Source organism: Onychostoma macrolepis, chromosome 21, assembly GCF_012432095.1.
Source record: "Onychostoma macrolepis isolate SWU-2019 chromosome 21, ASM1243209v1, whole genome shotgun sequence".
Lineage (NCBI taxonomy): Eukaryota > Metazoa > Chordata > Actinopteri > Cypriniformes > Cyprinidae > Onychostoma > Onychostoma macrolepis.
This window is the reverse complement of record NC_081175.1, coordinates 12007838-12021165: the sequence shown is the minus strand read 5'-3', so window position 1 is coordinate 12021165 and position 13328 is coordinate 12007838. Positions and strand designations below refer to the sequence as shown.

The following is a 13328-nucleotide window of genomic DNA, read 5'->3' as shown; positions in this document are numbered from 1 at the left end:
AAAGGACTAAGGTAGATTTTCAGGCCAGCTTTGTTTCATATAGGTTCACTCTCCCAGATGTGCACAGCTGTCATTGTCAATTCGATCGGTTTGTTATGGCTTGAGCAGTCTAGTGGTTGATATTAAGGGATTACGCCTTGCACAGAGCTGCAGTTACAGTATGATTTTAATAGCTATGGCTGTATGAATCTGCCATGGATTAATGTTTGTATATCCTGTATATTGAACAAACAGTTGAGGCTCAATATTTTTCTCTGTTTTTCTCTTTCTTTATGCAGTGTGCGGTGACATCCATGGGCAGTTTTTCGACCTGATGAAACTGTTTGAGGTGGGGGGCTCTCCAGCCACGACACGATACCTCTTCCTGGGTGACTATGTGGACCGGGGTTACTTCAGTATCGAGGTGAGAAAAGCTGCACTGGGATAGTATATGCATCCATCCATCTATGGTTTCACCATTTTTAGTCAAGTTAATTGAAAGAAATGATTCATTTGAATGAAAAGGTTCATTTGAGTCATAACCAGGTCCAGACTGAATATGCATTAAGCATTTTCTCAACTGATTTTGGGGAAAAGCTATAGAATGGATTGAAACATGGTGTTGAAAAGAGTAACTACACTCTTACTGGTCGCTGAAGGCATTATTAAATTTATTAAATTATTAAAATTACTTCCAATAAGCAAACAAATTCTACAAAAACTACAAAAGAAGATAATTGTCATAATGAAAATTAATAAATAAACATGCATGAATATTAATCAAATTAATATTCATTAATATTAAATAAAAAAATACTTAGCTAAATACTATAAAAAACATGTATAAGTGTCGTGTGACTTTTTTTTTTTTAATGGTGTGTGCGCACCAACAGCTAATATAATTATATGCATGAGTAGATTACATAGAAAGTTAATGCGAATACGCGAATAGATGCAAATTCGCACCGGGCGACGTGAATGATGAAGTTTAAAAATTCAACTCGGTATGGAAAATTCACATGATGTGTTGTCGCGCAAGCCAATCAGCAATGTCTGCAATTGACACGTCTAAAGATTAAAGGGGCACATGTATTTTTAACAAATAATGATGTGCATGGATAAATAATTTAAACACGAAAAAATAAGAAGAGCATTACACACTGTTTTTATTTGTGCAAGTGACGCGAAAAACATTCAGAGGGAATTCTAGAGCAATAACGCGATGCAAATATTTGCTTCGCTTTTGTGTGCACACATTATAAGACATATTCCATGTAGTCTCTCTACAGTCTTATTGATAGAAGCAGTTTTACATTTGTCCAAATATTTAATAAAGAAACAAATTCTATGTAAACCTGCAGAGGTTAAATTTTATAATAAATATTAGTACATACATATTTATAAATATAATTTTAAAACATTTATAGCTAAATACTATAAAAGTTACAATAAAATACAGTGTGATATTTAAAAAAAAAATATATATATATATATATATATATTAGTGGTGGGCCGTTATCGGCGTTAACGTGCTGCGTTAACGTGAGACTCTTATCGGGCGATAAAAAAAATATCGCCGTTAATCTATTCTCAAAGTTGGGTTGGGAGCTGGGTCTATACTACGCAAGCTATGGCTAAGACTTTCACCTCGATATTTTAGCGCGGATGTATACCTAGCCGAATTGCACTGTAGGGGGCGAGAACGAGTCTTCGAACCTGTGTGTATGCAAGCTAACATGGATGCAGCTATGAAGCCGCCGGGTTTGCTTCTATATAAATTTATTTTTAAGAAGCTTCCCAATGGAAATCGGCAAGTCATTTCTATCTCTACGTTAGATGGTCGCGCTCTCTGTATCGCGCGCACAGCGGAGTTCCGCCCCGGTGCGCACGCACAACCTGATATTGCCAAGTGCAACGTGTTCCTGGGTCAACATATTTTGTTGACCCTGGAACAACATTTTAATCCAAAAATATAATCTTAACCATATTCCTACACCTAAACCTAACCTTACCCATGAGTAATCCCTAAAATCTGAGGAACTGATAGATGAATTACACTGATGTACAAGCACCAAACACTGATTATAATCCTAAACTTCACAAAAATTATAAACTGGTTCTTGAAATCTGATTGGTTAATCACAATGTTGTTCCAGGGTCAACAAAGATGTTGACCCAGGAACACGTTGCACTTGGCAATATCAGGTTTGGCGGTGCGCACACACACAAACGTAAGCGCACACACAAGTGAGCACACTCCCACTCCTATTTGTAAATATTAAGCCGCAAAACGTCTATTTAAATATGACTTCTGTGTGTCTCTGTGTTAATGTATGGCACAGACGCGCGGGTTTGTTCACTACTCATACAGAAGACCGCGTGACGCTTGCGGCGATATTAACGTCTGTCGTCTCACTAAATGAGGACATAAATACATGAACAACATCTCCAGAACTGCTCTGAGAGTCACTTCATGATAGGGGTGGGCGGATCGATCTTAATATCGATAGTATCGATACCAACGTTGGTATTGGTATCGGATCGATACTAGCCTGATTAGATCGATACTTTAGGTTAATTTCCTCTCCTCTACACTTAACATATTGCTTAATACATTCAACAAAGAATAGACATATCTGTGTGTTTATATACCGCTCTTTTCACGTCTCGTATGCAAACCTTACTGCTCCTCCCCTGCTTTAGTGTTTTGTTATGCCATTACGTGACTCAGGGGCTCCATGCGCAAGCGGATATTATGCTACAGCGAGAAATGGAACGGTAGAAATTCGCTACTGTGGCAACAGCACCAAATTTATTCACCTTTTTCAACGTGAAAGTAAGCTTTTTTCATAGACTGTATGTACAAGACTTCCACTTCCTTAGGCACGGTAGGGAAATCATGAGAAAAATAAACCAAAAATAGTTTGCAATACCAAGCTTTTGTACAGTTAAAAATCGCTGGAAGCGGATGAGACTGGAAGCCAGACCCATTAAATTTACCGAATTTGGCCTTTTATACAGTCTTCAACCATTAAGCCACGTTGTTGTTTTTCTTTATAAAGTTTTCTATCAGAGGAAAACACTTAACATGCATGCACTTTGCGTTCATATGCTGGGCTGCTTGCCTGCATATAGTTTGCATCATCAGTATACTGAGTTGGCCTTTCAATATTACTTTCTTAATGCATTAGTCCATGTTAAGTTTTTTTTCTTTATAACTCTTTTTATGGGAGGAAAATGCTTAACAGGAAACTTTACGCATTGCTTTCATATTCTGGGCTCCTCTGCTTGCAAACTCCTTTCAGAAAGGCAAATATCCACATAGCTTTAAGATGAATATAATATTTTAGTCATATCAACATAAGTTATTGTTAATTTTCAAAGTGTAATTGGTCATTTAAATGCATGTTATTAAAAAGGAAAAAGTATCGGTATCGGTATCAGTATCGGCGATACTTGCCCTGTATTTACTTGGTATCAGATCGATACCAAAATTTGCAGTATCGCACACCCCTACTTCATGAGCACTCGAGCGTTTCATTTGAGAAAAACTATCCTCACGGCAACCCGTCAAAATAAAAGTTCGGTTTCACTTGAAGACATTGGGCAGAATGCAATAGGCTACTACTACTAAAACTATTAAAACCTTATCTTTAAGGAATAATCATACAATGTCTTCAATGTTATCAATATTAAATTCTTGATGACTGCTAGTTGTTTACTACTAGTAGTGAACTTATTCTGATCTACTTGGCAGAATTCAAATGAGCCATTTTAATCTAGATTAATTCCAAGATTACAGTGAGATTAATCTAGATTAAAAAAATTAATCTATGCCCACCACTAATATATATATATATATATATATATATATATATTCCATGTATATTTATCAATAAATTAATACACATAACTATTTAATTAATCAATAAATGCTCATAAAACAGCATAGTGATTATAAAAGCATTAATAATCTTTTGTTCAAGATAAATTACCACATTGCAAGACACTGCTGCAACTGCTTGCATCATGTGACTAGAAAAGTAAGAATAAAATGAGATGCCATAAAATAAAATAAACATTTAACAATATATTAATGAACACATAGAAAAATCCATTTTTGCAGCTCATAAATGACTTCTGTTGCAACTGAAGCATAACTGTCTTCCCTCAGTAATACCTGCATTTATTCAGTTTTCAATGAAACTTGCATGAAAGCATAAACTACACTTGCTGTTGACCAAGCAGGATCGGTTATTGGCTGATATAGTCTCATCCCAGTTATCTTGTAACTCTCAAGTGTTCCTTTGATAACAAGAATGGGCAATTCTGTCACACACGTCAGGGAATCATTCTCCAGCTTCAAACAGAGAGGAGGAATCAGTCATCTGTGAGCACTGTGCTCTGATGTTCGTGTTCTTTGACATGTCCAACTTCTGCCATCTTTGATTGCAGGCCATGATTAGCTCTGCGAACACATCTCAACACCGACTGCTCAATTAAATCACTCAGCTCCTAATGTTTTGCTGAAGAATTCTTCTTTTATTTGCTAAAGCATGAGATCAGCATGAGTTGTGTTTAACTGTGTGTGTATTAGCAGTAAAGGCAGAGGAGGAAGCCCATGTATGGTTTGGTCCGAGGGCAGCCAGTGAAGGTGATGGGGACTGACAGTAGATAACATATGTAATGTAATTGGAAGAGTATCAATAACACTACACAGACCTTGCACTGGCCTGCATTAGCATGGTGTTTGTAGGTATCTCATGGATGTGGCCGTATGTTTCATCTCTTTTTCTCTCTCCTTCTCTGTAGTGTGTTCTGTACCTCTGGTCACTGAAAATCCTCTACCCAAAGACGCTATTTTTACTGAGAGGAAATCATGAATGTAGACATTTGACAGAATATTTCACCTTCAAACAAGAATGTGAGTATCCCCCTTGTCATGCTTGCAATGCTGTATTGATATGCTGCAAATATAATTTGTAATAGCAAAAAAAAAAATAGAAGCTTTTTCACTAGTAGTCTACTATTCAAAAGTTTGGGGTCAGTATGATTTATACTATAATACTTTTACTCATTAAAGATGCATTAAAGTGTTATTAAAGACACCTATAATGTTTCAAAAAATTATATTTGATGTAAATGGTATATTAATTACATAATTAATTAGATAATATTAGCAACACAATCATTTTTAAATAAGAATAAGAAATGTTTGAGCAGCAAATCAGCATTTAAATGACTTAATATATATAAAAATAATATAATAAAATATATAAAATAAACAAATATTTTAAATTGTAATAATTTTACTGGTTTTGCTATATTTTGACCAAATAAATACAGCTTTGTTGAGCATAAGAGATTTTAAAAACATTTTAATAATCTTACCGTCCCCAAACTGTAGAACAGTAGTGTATATATATTTAATATAATTTATATTTATATTATATTTTAACATTTGTACATTTTTTGTATATTTGATGGAGGAGTACATGAATTCGTATATTTTCCTATATCAAAAAGGTCAGTTTTCCAGTATTAACAGAACAGACTGATTTATCATAATTGTGTATGTAAATTTATATGTGTAAATTACTACTATTAGTAGATACAACTATTTGAAAATCTGGAATCTGAGGGTGCAAAAAATCTAAATATTGAGAAAATCGCCTTTAAAATTGTCCAAATGAATTCTTAGCAATGCATATTACTAATCAAAAATGACGTTTTGATATATTTACAGTAGTAAATTTACAAAAATCAATAATTTTGACCCATACAGTGTATTTTTGGCTATTGCTACAAATATACCCCAGCGACTTAAGACTGGTTTTGTGGTTCAGGGTCACACACATATATATATATATATATATATATATATATATATATATATATATATATATATGGAGAGAGTTTATTTGATATAATGTTTCATAACTTAATAACTTAGAATAAATCATTTTATGTTATTTATGTTTTTGTATGCCATGTTTTAATATGTTGTGTTTATATGTTTTATATGTAAATTTGAATTGGAGTTCAAATTTCTGAACAATGACAAAGTTTAAAAGGGGTATTTCCCCATATTTCACAGAAAATAATCAAATTAGAATAACGGAGTACAACCCTCATTTCACATTGGTAATTTCCTACAGTGTCTATTGTTCCTGAAAGGACAAATCTTTCCATTTAAAGAGAATGAGGTTTATAACGCAGAGCAGTTGGGAAGGGTGGAGGAGGGGTGGGATGTGGAGTATGAGGTAATGCTTCAGAATGGAGCTTTCCCATAAGGCCGAGCGGCAGAGCGCAGAGACAGGTGAGGTGGGAGGGAGAGGTGCGGAGTTGACTGCAAACTCTTTCTGTGTCTACTCCACTGACCTGTCGCCATGGTTACAAATGCTTTTGAGAGGCTGCGTATTGAGACATAATGAGAATATGACACGTGTTGACACACTGAGAGAAAAAACCCCTCCTCCGTCTGAAGACACTGTTTATCTTGTGAGTGAGTGTTTGTGACGCACTGAGACACATGGGGCTGACCGCTAAACTTTAGTCCCAGTAGGAATCTAATGAGACCAGAGAAAAACATGATAAGAGCTGTTATTACAAAATAGCTGTTGCTAGCTACAAATATTAGGTTGTTTCTTTTTAGTCACAATGACTTACCTTTGCAGCTTGATGCACTGTGTAAACGTGCTTTAATGATAACAATGCAGTCTCAGTCATGCCTATGTCAGAATTTGTACTTTATTAGAATATAACCAGAATTGATAACGACAGTGTAAACTACGCCATCATGCTGAAAATAACCAATAATATTCGTAACATCTTATCTTTCCTTGTCTTAAAGGTACAGTAGTAGCAAATACAGCCTGTTTTGAAAGCTTGACTAACATTAAAAGTGGCTTTATAATATAATTATAAAGAATGCACATGAACACCACAACAATGTTGCATTTATATTGTTTTAATGATGTGTCAATTAAAGAATCTTAGCAGAAGCTAATTTGATGTTTATCTTTAAAAGTAACTATGAATTGTTAATGGTATTTAGTTTTTATAGAATAGAAGAGTGATTAAGTAAAAAATGCTTCTCATTCAGTGGGTTTATGAGGATACTGAACTACATTTCCCATCATGCTCTTTGGCAAGAATGAAAATTCACACAGAAAGAATGAAAATTACTGAATGCATGTAATGCATATCCGTTGCTTCTCATTTTGTTATGCTAGCATTAAAATGTCTTTGCAAAACAGAGAAACAGATACTGGCTTGATAAGAGAATGTATTTAACATAAAAATGATGGTAACACTTTAGGGTCCAATTCTCACAATTAACTAGTTGCTTATTAGCATGTATATTACTAGCACATTGGCTGTTTATTAGGACTTATAAAGCGCATATTAATGTTTTATTCTTCATGATCATATTTTAGATCCCTTAATCCATACCTAAACTTAACAACTACCTTGCTAACTATTAATAAGCAGCAAATTAGGAGTTTATTGAGACAAAAGTTGTAGTTAATAGTCAAAAATGAACATTTTGTCATCGCATCCTCATGTCGTTCCAATCATAAAATAAAATATTTTGAAGAATGCTAAGAAACTCATGCAGGTTTGGAACGACATGAGGGTGAGGGTGAGAGTCAAACTAAAATGTGACCAAAACGACTTATTTTCCTTTGTACTCACTTGCTGTTTTTCTCCTTCACTGTCTTATCAGGTAAAATCAAGTATTCAGAGCAGGTTTACGATGCCTGTATGGGCGCGTTTGACTGTCTGCCCTTGGCAGCTCTCATGAACCAGCAGTTCCTGTGCGTCCACGGTGGCCTGTCCCCAGAAGTACAGACCTTAGACGACATAAAGAAGGTACTGCCAAGCCATGCGTGAACAGCAGCGCTGTGTGTGGGAGGAGAAAGATTTCATGCATGGCCACAAGAAAGCAGTATATGTGTGTGTATTTCTGTATTCTGTATTATATTTGTGTCTCTGTGGCCTAGTTGGACCGGTTTAAGGAGCCCCCAGCATTCGGGCCTATGTGTGATTTGCTTTGGTCTGATCCCTTGGAGGATTTCGGCAATGAAAAGAGCCAAGAGTACTTTAGCCACAACACAGTCAGAGGATGCTCATACTTCTACAGGTGGGTGATTTTTGTGTGTTTAAGGGTGTGTGTTTTGATGTGTCTGAGTGGGAATATGCTATCGTACTAAAAGTTGTCAAAATAATCTGCCATTAAATAGCCTATAATGGGATAATCAGCATAATGTAAATAGTAAAACCATTCATGAAACAACAAAAATGTAAAAGGAAATGTTTAGGGTCAGTAAGATTTTTTAAATGTTTTTAAACATGTCTGTTATGCAATCTACCAAGCGCAGCGCAAATTAGTGTAAGGATATGTTCAGATTCAGATAATGTGTTGTTCTGGCATTCCAAATAAATTAAAATGTGTGGAAAAAATCTTCTCCCTTCTACCACGCGCTCTCTGTTCTCTGCGGTGCCTCCTCCTAGCAACAAATGCAGCCATTTCAAGCGCAAAATAGTTTAAGACATGGTTTTTTAGGGAGTTAAATAATGGCACAAATACCAGTAATTTGACGAGCACAAAAGTGAATTGTGTTGCGTGATTCATTTTAATATTCTTAATTTCGCATCTGAAAGGGAAACTCCTACTAATATTCAAGTGCAAAAACAAATGTATCCACGCCTTTTCAACACTAATTCTTCACGGCGTGTCTTTAGTAAATCCTGACAGTACTATATTAACGCCAGAAGACGGTTTGCGATGGTGCAAACCTGGCCCTTAGTGTCATATGATCCTTCAGAAATCATTCTAATATACTGATTTGCTGCTCAAGAAACATTTCTTACTATTATCAGTGTTGAAAATGGTTGTGCAATTTGAAACAATGATACCTTTTTTTAAAGACGAACAGCATTTATTTAAAATATAAACCTTTTGCAACATTATAAATGTCTTTTCTGTCACTTTTGATCAATTTAACATATCCTTGCTAAATAAATGTATTCATTTCTTTGAAAAAAAATCTTATTGCCCCCAAACTTTTGAATGGTGGCAGATATTTTTGTATTTGTTTCAAAATATTTTTTAAAATATGTTTATATATAAATTTTTTGTTCACTCTTTTAACCAGCTATAGACAATTATGATATTAGGATTTTAATTTGGAGGATTGATTTCAGAGGGTTTTAAATGAGGCATTTGAAACCTATGGAATCTTATTACTGCCACAGAATAAAAAATAAAAATGGTAATTGCACAGTTCTGTGAGATTCTATATGTATGTGTTAATTCCGCTGCCGTGATGCCATGAATGTGCATATGTGTGTGCACTGATGTTGTGTAACATATTGTGCATATATGTGGGCGAATATATGTGTGTGTATGTATGTGTGAGGACAGCTGGGTCGGTGGGGGGTTGTTGGGTCTCTTCAGGTGCTTAGGGTTGATGTTGTTTTCGGTCCTCTGCTCTGACTGCATAGAGCAACAGCCTCTTAATATTTCACACACTCTGCTGAAAATCTGACGGAACGGCAGTGCACTGGTGTATGTGAGAATGAGTGTTTGTTTCTGAGTGAGAGTGAAGAATGGTCTGGGGTTTTTTTTTTTCAGCATTTCAGTGTTTGTGTTTTAGCATTAGCATTAGCATGTAGTCTTCTGAAACCAAACAGTATCTATCTATCTATCTAGTGTTTAGTGTCTGGTCTGGTGTAAACTGCAGATTTGAGCCAGTGGTTTGGAGCCCTATATTCATTAGTGTGTCTCTGTGTTATACACATAATACCAGAGGCAGCCATGTTACAGGACACACTCGACTGAATTCATCACACATACACACGGCGCTGCATACTCTACTTAGACAGATACATACCCACACATATCTCTGTTATGCAAGGCGCACAGAAGCCATTTGTTTTAATCTGTGTTGTCAGTGTTCCTCGAGCTGCCCACCTCCCTGAATCGCCATGTTAGTGTTTAATCACTCCTCTTTCAGTCCATTCACTCTGTTTGTTTTACGTGATTGCCTTTATACACTTGCAGACTCCATGTATATGGTTTTCCCATAGAGCATTTGCACAAATGAAGACATTTAGAGAATAGAAGAAGCAATTAGTATAAAGACGCTCTCCAGTTACTGTTGCTATGTCCGACAAGCCATTCCGCTCTCACGCCACACATCATGTTCTTACGCAGAAACCTGACAACTCGCAGACAGACAAGACAGAGCAGGTTACTTTAGATATGAAACAAAGTCTTAGCTTTAAAACTTTGTAATTTTTTTAAGAAATTCATGTGTCGTGACAGATCACTGCAGCGTCTCAGTTTAAGCGGCATGTGAAGCGATCATATCTTCCTCTTTACTAGTTATAGCACAAAATAAACATGAATGTACATCAGAAAGTACCTTGTTTCAACCGCAGAAAGACATAAAAACACAATTTTTCAAGTTCAAGTCCACCGACTGTCTCGTTTGTTTATCAGACAAAATGGCAGATTCGGCATTATGATTGGTCAGCACGCCTGTCAATCAAACTCCCTGCGAAGAGACAATTACCACAAAAAATAATTTTCCTATAAAAAAGCAAAAATGAAAAAGTAATTTAAATCATCACATAAATGTGAAGCTTATCATTTCATAAAACAACTTACATTAATTCTTCTCTTAAAACTTATTTTGAGTTGAAAGTCGTTCACTGCATTTTTACAGTTGTTTTAGGAGTTTAGGTGTAGCATTGGCATTGCAACAAAGTTAAAATGGATATAACTTTACACAGAAAAGGTTAGTAGGTGATTTTTTCATACTAATGCCGAGTTCACACTGCACGATTTTCAAACTCGTCGGATCGCTGTTGTTTTCACACTGCGTGACTATCTGGGGTAGCATTCAGTCGCTGCTGTGTTCACATTGCACGATGGATCGGCGACAGGGGCTTTCACATTGCACGATTTCACAATAGGAAGAATCGCCGACAACGCTGTCTGATCCGCAAACTACGTTTCACAACAAAACACACGCGAGAAGTGATAAGAAAATAACGCGAGAACCTGCGTGCATCAGCAGGTTGTTCTCGAGCGAGACTGGAAGTATTAAAAAATATAGCCAGCAAATTGTCTGTGCGCTGATTTCCAGCTGCAAAAAGAAAGACAGATTATGCAGGAGGGAGATGCAGGGATTGTGTTCTGCAAAGAGTGGTAAATAATAATTTGCAGTAACTGTTATGCTGATGTTGCGGCTGGTCAAGCGTTTGTGCTCGTTTCTGTATGATATAATTGTACATATTAAAATACTGATATGGTCTATAACTCCTCACTGAACTTCCCTCTGCCCTGTATCTTTGTCTCTCAATGGCTGAAGGTCATCCTGATGTAGTTTTCAGTCAGAAATCATTGCACACAGCGTGATTGTGAATCGCCGACAGCTCCAGATATTTAGCATGTCAAATATTTCACAGGCGTCGGCGACGTGTCGGCGATTCTCTCAGATCGCGTCTTTGATAATTCACACTGCGCGATTGTCACTCGCGTGAACGAGCTCCGATTTGCCTCCGATGTCGGGCATTTGTCGGCGATTTATCAAAACCTGTCGGCGAGTGAAAAATCGGGCTAAAATCGTGCAGTGTGAACTCGGCATAAGAGTGTGTTAACATGCATGTTGTTTATGTCTTGTAGCTTTACTTTATTAAAACATTGAGCATTATAAATTTTACTGATTTGCTCTATTCACTTCATATTCACATTAGGAAATTTCTGCAAAATTTAGTGCCCCATTGTCTACTGTTTTTACTGTTTGTGTAGCGATGTATAAATCACAGCTCACACAAAAGGCACTTTTAATTAGCTTTCTGCTGATTAACACAGTGAATCCACGTGACTAATTTGAACCCTTTGTGAAATCTGCTTAGAGAAATTCTCACACAAAATTTAAGATCATTTGGATTCCTATTGAATTGACTAGATTTCACTTGTGAATATTCGCCAGCAAATGCATTACTGTAACTCAAATTTTTTATTTCATTTAATTTTTTTTGATGAGTTTGATGATAATTTTTGGTGGTTCTTCAACACAAGAGCTGTCAACTGAGATGAATTTGCAACAAACAACATTCCTTTAAATTATGTCTGCAAATAATATGTACTTCTCTCAATTCAGATATTTTCCGCCGTGGTTTCTAATATGTAAAAATATTATGTATTTGTCTAAGTGGATGCTTCTTTGTCAGATTAAGTTGGAAGTGGACCAGATTTTATGCTGATCAAACGTCTGGTCATGTGAGACTATGGTGAAGCTGTCAGAAGAGGAGATGGGGGGATGCCCTTTCAGCCTCTTGCATCGTACTGTAGTCAGCAGAAAAAGTGAGATGGAAGGAGTGAGTGAAGGGCTTACACTGCGGCCAGCAGCGGCAACTCAGCTTCGCGATCTATCCCACAATCCCCAAGGGCTCTGCAGTGTGGTGTTGCCATGACGACCCGTTTCCTCTTCCCAAACTGGAGCGAGTGATAGCAAGAGAGAAAGAGAGATGCAGAGGAAGAAGTGATTGGTAGAGAGCAGCGGTAAAGCAGCAGTGCCCCCTCATTAGCCGATGACACGAGAGAGAGAAAGATCGAGAGAAGCTCACACCCTCCTTTACACATTCTCTGGGTTGTAGGCAAACATATGTTAGCGTTTTCTCACAGTGAAGCTTGACAGCATCCATCTCCATTCATTTTCATTGTATGGAAAAGAGCAGCATGAACATTCTGCCTAACATCTCCTTGTCTGTTCCACAGAATAAAGAAAATGTTACAGGTTTGGAATATGGGTGGAAATCAAAGGATAATATAGTAAATCAGTTTTTTGATTGCGGCAGAGTGCAACAGTCAGGTTCCGGAAGTAAATAATTCAATTTTAGTGACTTAAATTCTGGCTGATAAGCCTAAAAACACAGACCTTCTGTGAGTTCTGAGGTTGTTAATTGAAGGTATATGTTTTTGTTGAAGCCATTTGTTTGCATTATTTTTAAAGCTTATTTTTAAATTCATTCTGTTTAACAGTTGAATTTGTCATGAAAAACTACACTACCCATGATTCTGTACAGAAAATTCCACTCATCAGAGAGTAGTGGTGAGCAAATTGCACCAAAAGAGCTCTGCCTCTGCAGGGAACACCAACTACCATGAAGTTATAACGTAATTGAGTCGGCAGTTGCTAGGCTGTAAATATTAAATATTTATATATTTTGCAATAAACCTAAAATATATTGTTTCCATATGTATAATAAACCAATATAAATGTTTTAGTTTCATAACTCTCCATTGTTTTTAATTATATTATGTCATTTGC

The 13328-nt window shown here is 36.3% G+C and overlaps 1 protein-coding gene across 2 annotated transcripts in view; it reads left to right on the top strand.

The window, feature by feature from the left end:
- ppp3ca (protein phosphatase 3, catalytic subunit, alpha isozyme) overlaps window positions 1–13328 on the top strand; it is a 59716-nt gene that overhangs the window by 31583 nt on the left and 14805 nt on the right. For both annotated transcript variants that reach the window (XM_058758439.1, XM_058758438.1), the window contains exons 3-6: window positions 279–403; window positions 4792–4903; window positions 7709–7854; window positions 7986–8125. In XM_058758439.1, coding sequence (XP_058614422.1) covers window positions 279–403; window positions 4792–4903; window positions 7709–7854; window positions 7986–8125 — 523 coding nt within the window. The remainder of the gene's footprint in view (window positions 1–278; window positions 404–4791; window positions 4904–7708; window positions 7855–7985; window positions 8126–13328) is intronic.